This window comes from Megalobrama amblycephala, linkage group LG1 (assembly GCF_018812025.1).
Source record: "Megalobrama amblycephala isolate DHTTF-2021 linkage group LG1, ASM1881202v1, whole genome shotgun sequence".
Taxonomy (NCBI): Eukaryota; Metazoa; Chordata; class Actinopteri; order Cypriniformes; family Xenocyprididae; genus Megalobrama; species Megalobrama amblycephala.
In genome coordinates this window covers 25,432,000-25,437,847 of record NC_063044.1, presented here as the reverse complement: position 1 = coordinate 25,437,847, position 5,848 = coordinate 25,432,000, and the positions used below count along the sequence as shown (strand labels likewise).

The 5,848-nt window shown below is 44.2% G+C and overlaps 1 protein-coding gene across 1 annotated transcript; it reads right to left on the bottom strand.

Annotated features, from left to right (window-relative positions):
• Window positions 1–1,131: 1,131 nt before the first annotated feature.
• Window positions 1,132–4,450, bottom strand: LOC125265702. Its single transcript, XM_048186083.1, has one exon. The coding sequence runs from the start codon at window positions 3,058–3,060 to the stop codon at window positions 1,135–1,137; it is 1,926 nt and encodes a 641-aa protein (XP_048042040.1). The 5' UTR covers window positions 3,061–4,450; the 3' UTR covers window positions 1,132–1,134.
• Between the last annotated feature and the right edge of the window lie 1,398 nt (window positions 4,451–5,848).

The window sequence follows — 5,848 nt, the reverse complement described above, 5'->3', positions numbered from 1 at the left end:
CAGGAAGTAGTGACTCAAGAGTCTGTCGTTCCATCGTATGTCTGCAGCACAGACAATCTTGGAGGTAGCCATGGTTGTTGACCATGGATTGAGAGGGAAGCGGCTATGCTTCGAGACGTGTGGTATGCTCTGATTTGTCTGCTTCAATGTTCTGAAGAGCTTCAGGCTGATAGCTGAGTTTTCAGCCCACAGGGCTAATGCTGCATCAGGCACTGATATGTCTTGGACATTTATGGCAGTCATGATTCGGAGGGAACCTGAGTCTGACGCTTGCAGTGAGCAGAGGAATGGGTCTTGGTTCCTGTTGCTTGGAGTGGAACTTGCTCTTGACTTTGAACTTGCATCGTCAGTCAGTGGATGGAGGGTGGTGTCTGTGACTTGACACTGCAATTCGTTGGAGTTTACTGACTGGAGGGGCAGAGGCTCATGGACTTGTGTCCACATCTTCAGGTGTTTGAAGTCTATTAAGGGTTCAAAGCGGTTAAGCAGGTCTTTCCCAATGAGGAGAGGATATGTGTTGAGTGGTGAGACGTATACTGGGTGAACAAGGTTCATTGGTCCCACTGTTAGGTGAATTGGGGCCACATGTTTTAGTTGTAGGCCTGTGTGGGAATATGCTTGGAGGTTCAGCTCACACCTTTGAAGTTTGAAGGTTCCGTTAGACCTCTTTGTTCTGTTTTGGACTTCTTCAAGGAGTTCTGTTGACATTAGGGTGATGTCAGCTCCAGTGTCGAGGAGGGCTTCGACCTTGATGTGTTGTTCGATGATAATGGAGAGGTAAAACTTTCTTGCGATACCTTTCTCAATAAGATCACCCAGGAGTTGGGGGACTGGAGTTTGGGATGATAGAGGTAGGATGTCAGCATTTATTTCATTTTCTTCGGAGGAGTGGCAGACGACCAAGACAGCACTTTCAGGAACTGGAGTGGTTTCCACAGCAGGTGTTTGTTGGACACTGCTGTGATCTGACCCATCAGGTGTTGGATCAGTTTCTGTCTGTTTTGCAGGATGTTCAGGTGGGATTTCTTGTCCGTTTGAAGTTATGGTGCTTGTGGTTCTCTGAGAGAGAGATGAGGTGCTGTTCTCTGAGGTGTGTTGAGTCAGGTGGTCGCTGCCATCTCGTCCGGCCGCTAGTCAGGATGAATCTGGTTTCGCTTTCTCTTCCCACTTCCGGTCGTCCTCCTTTCGTTGGAAGAACTCTTTCATCATCATTTTCATCAGCTCTTGAGAGTCGAAACAAGGTGAAGTCTTTTGTTCTGGTATGGATTCATTTTGAGCTCGGTCAGCTTGGAATCTTTGTGAGTTTTTTCGGCGATTCCTTGGGCTGGTTGCTCCAGGGTGTGTTTGTCGTTTTCCCTTGGATTCCCATGAGCTTTTCCCTCTAGGGTTTCCAAATGAGCTTGGCTGACTCCAAGTTTTCTCCCAATGACTCTCATGAGGTCTTGATTGGTTCCATGAATTTTCCCAGTGACGTCCAGGTGAGCGTTGTTGTCCACGTGGTCCATCCCAGCGGTTGTCTCTCGGTTTAGGTCGAGTTCCAGTGTGGGAGTCCCACTCTCTGTTGGACGAGGATGCATTCCACCCTTTGGGTGTCGGCTTGGCAAGGTCTTGACGCTGGGTGCCCTCTAGGGCCAGCCCTCGACTCTGGGTGTTGAAGTCAAGAACTGTGGTGGTTTTGGTGCCCTTTTCTAAGGCCATCTTCTGTTTACAGTAGGCTTTGTGCGCCAAGTCTCTTAACTGTTGAGCACTCATTGTGCGTGGACAGGCAAGGACGCCGAGATGGTGGCTCACCCCAGGATGGAGGTTTCTCAGGAAGAGAGTTTTGAAGTTCAATTCCTCCTCCATGCTCTGTTCGTTGCGAGACCCAAAGTATGCTAGCCTTAGTCGGCTATAGAAGACTTGAGGAGTTTCGTGACGACCTTGTTTTGTTTCCAGGGCAGCCACTAGTCCTCGTTCTGACTCAGGGTCGGCAAACTCTTTGATGAGAGCTTCTCGGAGCAGGTGGTAATCAGTCTTTGTGTGGGCAGGCTGCCGGTCCAGGAAGCTGCGCACTTCAGAGCTGGATGTGGCTCTGAGCAAATAAAGTCTATCTTTGTCACTGACATTGGGTCTCATTTCCAGATGGAAGTCAATATCTTGCAGATAACTCTGAACATTTGGACTACCTGGCACATTTGGAGTGAATTTGCCAATGTTTCTAGCAAGCTTGTCAAGGTCTCTGAGGTCCAAGCCATGAGATGATCTGTGGCTGGCTGGAGCACGTTCTTTTAGCTTAGCGGGGAGGTAGGATTCTTCGGAGGGAACAGGTGACTGTTTTGGCACTGCCCCCTTTTGATCATGTGCCAGTCCAGGAACAGGGGAGCCGGTCCTGCTTGGCAAAGGTGAAGTCGGTGTCCGACGTGTTCTTGACGGCTCACAGCGCAATTCATATGCATGCTTGAGTTCCTCTTTAATACTGTCAGACTCTTCTTTGATGTAGTCAAGCTGACGTGTTAGGCGGCTGACCTCATTTCTTGACTCATTCAGGTGAGTTTCAAGAGCTTTAATTCGGCTGTTCTTGTCTCTGAAGTCAGCCTTTGCTTTTTCCAGTAGCTGTTCTGCGTACTGTAGCTTGTCGGAGAGGTCAGCGTAGTCTGCTCTGCCTCGTTCCATTTCTTGCGTAGTAGCTGCTAGGGTCTCTTTTAGCCTGTTGATCTCCTCTTTGGCGCCTTGTTCCACTTCATCAGGCCCTTCTCGTCGTTCCTGAGCCTCCAGCTCCAGCTGTTCGATGCGTCGTTGTGCATGTGTCAGCTCCTGCTGGCGATGGGCGGCTTGCCTGTCGCTCAGTTTGAGGGTGGCGATGAGTGTGTGGCTTAAGGAGCCGGTGATCTTGGCTAGTTCTTTGTGACTGTAGCTCTGGCTTGGGTCCTGTTTCATGAGGCTTGCTATGTTGTCATCCAGCTGGTCCTGTGTCTGATGCTTTAGTGTTTCAGCGGCCTTAGGTAGGAGGCTGTCTGTTACAACACTTAGCCAGGTCTCCAGATCCTTCCAGTGTCCAGCAGGGTCTGTTGTGCGAGACATGTTTGGCACCGCGAGGGAGATCTACACCCGAAACTGACACAGACCTGAAGAAAGGAACAAAACACAACAAAACAAAACAAAACAAAACAAGCAAGCAGGGCAAATCAAAGGTGTAAGTGTGCAATGTCAACTGTGAGCTAATGGGAATGAGTAATGAGTGTGTAAATGTGCAGGTAAGACTGGTTCTCGACTGTGGTCCTCTCGTGGATGTGCTTCTAACTCGGAGTCTCTGTGAAAAGAATCAGTAAGCACACACAGATAGCACAGCTAGAGAACAGCAGAAGAAAAGAGGAGCACAAAACAAACAGAATAGCATTTAGCGAAGAGCAGAATAATAATGGGGTGCTTCCAGTTTCCCTATAAAATGAAGTTGTCGTCTTTAACACTATTTGCAGAATGAGTTTTGTAAAATTTAATTTAGAAGGATGGTTCTAGACAGGGGTTTTGAAAAGGATTTCAAAGTACCAGGACTGTGATTGTTATTAAAATTCCCTTCAGGGCGAAAGAAAAACAATAACAATGACAGTATTGGTTTCTCAGCTAGTAGGATTGACAACCATGCACCACTCAAAGCGCTTCTAGACGCGTGCTCGGGGTTTATGGACGCCTACCAGTCTCCTTGTCGACCTGCTCGAGCCTAGGCTGGGTAGGATAACAGGATGAGGAGGGAAGGTAAAGTGAGTGTCATACTATTTTAAAAGAAGTGTTCCGTTTCCCAAATATTTGTTAAATATTTCTCAAACACTCTGCTTTTATGACTTTCACAGGTACAAATCCAAAAACCAGCAGCAGTAGTCAAACCAGAAGTGGACAGCTGAGAGGAGAGAGAGAGAGAGAGAGAGAGAGAGAGAGAGAAGAAGAAGAGAGGGGGAAGAAAGAGAGTGAAGTTTGCACCCAAAATTTGGGAAAATTACAGGGTTGCCAGAGTGGTGGCGCTAGGGAGTCGCTACACCTAGGGGGTTAGCTTGCTGCTCTAGCAGGACAAGTTAACTGACCCAAATATTGAGGAAGACCCAAAAATTTTCCTTAAATAAATGAATTAAATCAAAGACTAAGGGAGTAAAAGTCCGAGACTAACTTTATTTTAAATGAATTTTGAATTTAAATTTGGAAGTTGTGAATTAAAATTGTAATGGGTTCAGCATTAAACATTGAGAGCAATTATAATCAAATTAATCAATCAAGTATCATCTGAATTGGGGAAGCCCAAATCCTAATTAATGACTAATGAAATTAAAATTTCAAAGCAATAATGATTAGTTAATGATTAAAATTGCCAGATGTTTGTAAGCAACTACCATTAAATTAATCCACAAATATCCATACCATATGAAAGCTAAACTGAAATTGATTATGAACTTGATTTCCAATTAGGGGCCAAGCCCCGAAGGGGCTGTAGCCCCTATTGTAATTGTACGTTTTCCCTTTTATTATTATTATTCTTCCTCCCGAATGGGAGTCTATGGCAGCCCTATCAACGGAACATGAGAAAATGATGAAATTTGGCACAGTTGTAGAGATGCTCATGAATAGTGATTGGACCAAATTTGGAGTCTCTAGAACCAACTCTATAGCGCCACCACCAGTTCAAAATTTCAACATTCTAACGGTTTTAACATTTGAACTCTTTGTCATAGAAAAATTAAATTTAGTTCATCTGATTCGTCTCTTCATGCTGATGCTATTCAACTTCTTACATTAAGTCTCCACCCATTACAGTAGCGGCCATTTTGAAAAGTACAGTATTTGTTTTTTTCGCTTCTCCTCCTTCAAAATTTGTCCAATTTTGTCCAAACTTTGATCAGGTGATCTTTGGTCTGAGCCGCACAGAAATGACTGAACAGATTTTTTTTATTCATCTTTGTTCAAAAGTTATGATGTCACGAAGTTAACGAGGTTGACCCGAAATTGCTATAGAGGCTGTATCTCGGCCAAACTTTGAGCAATCGAAACAAAAATTGGTACCCTTGATCAAGACCATGATCTAAGGTTCCATGCCAAATTTGGGAACAGCGCCACCTACAGGTCATGAGATATGAAAAATGGCTATTTTGGCCAATTACTTTTGAACACTTTATTAGAAAATCAAGATCTTGGTGTCTATGGATTCCTTGGGCCATGCCGAATCCGGGGATATTGAATTTGTCAACATCGGATGAACCAGCATGTCCGCCATTTTGAATTTTGTCATAAATTGCAATAACTTTTAAACAATTTGACATATCATCACAAAATTTGGTACATATGACCATCAGAAGTGTCCTGAAGGTACCATGAGAAGTTTCAGCACAGCGCCACCTAGTGTTCCACAGATATAATGTTTTTTGCAAAATTGCTTATAACTTTTGAAAACATTATCCAAAATTTGTCTGCTTTATGTCATTTTATTCCCTGGCTTATGCCGATTCCGACAATGTGTCATTTGTCATTTTCCTTAAATGTACCTGTCTGCCATATTGAATTAAATCAAAAACAGTTTTTTCGCTACTCCTCCTACAAATTTTGGTCAATTTTGTCCAAAATCAGCTCAGATGATCTTTGGACCGAGCCGCACAGAAATGACTGAACGGATTTTTGATATTCGCTACCATTCCCAAGATATTCATCTCTGAATGTGACCTTGCTTGTGTTTGTTGTCTTATACTAGTTAGCTTAGCACAGTAATTGCTTAGCATGCTAAACTATTGCTATTCTTTCTAATGTGGTCTTCAGTCAACAGGTTAACCAAAACTTAGTTGGCATTAAATAACTTTGCATACTAATATGGTTAACATGCTATGAAGCTTTT

Coding starts and splice junctions, on each gene's coding strand:
- LOC125265702 (XM_048186083.1), bottom strand. CDS start 3,060: ATGTCTCGCACAACAGACCCTGCTGGACACTGGAAGGATCTGGAGACC.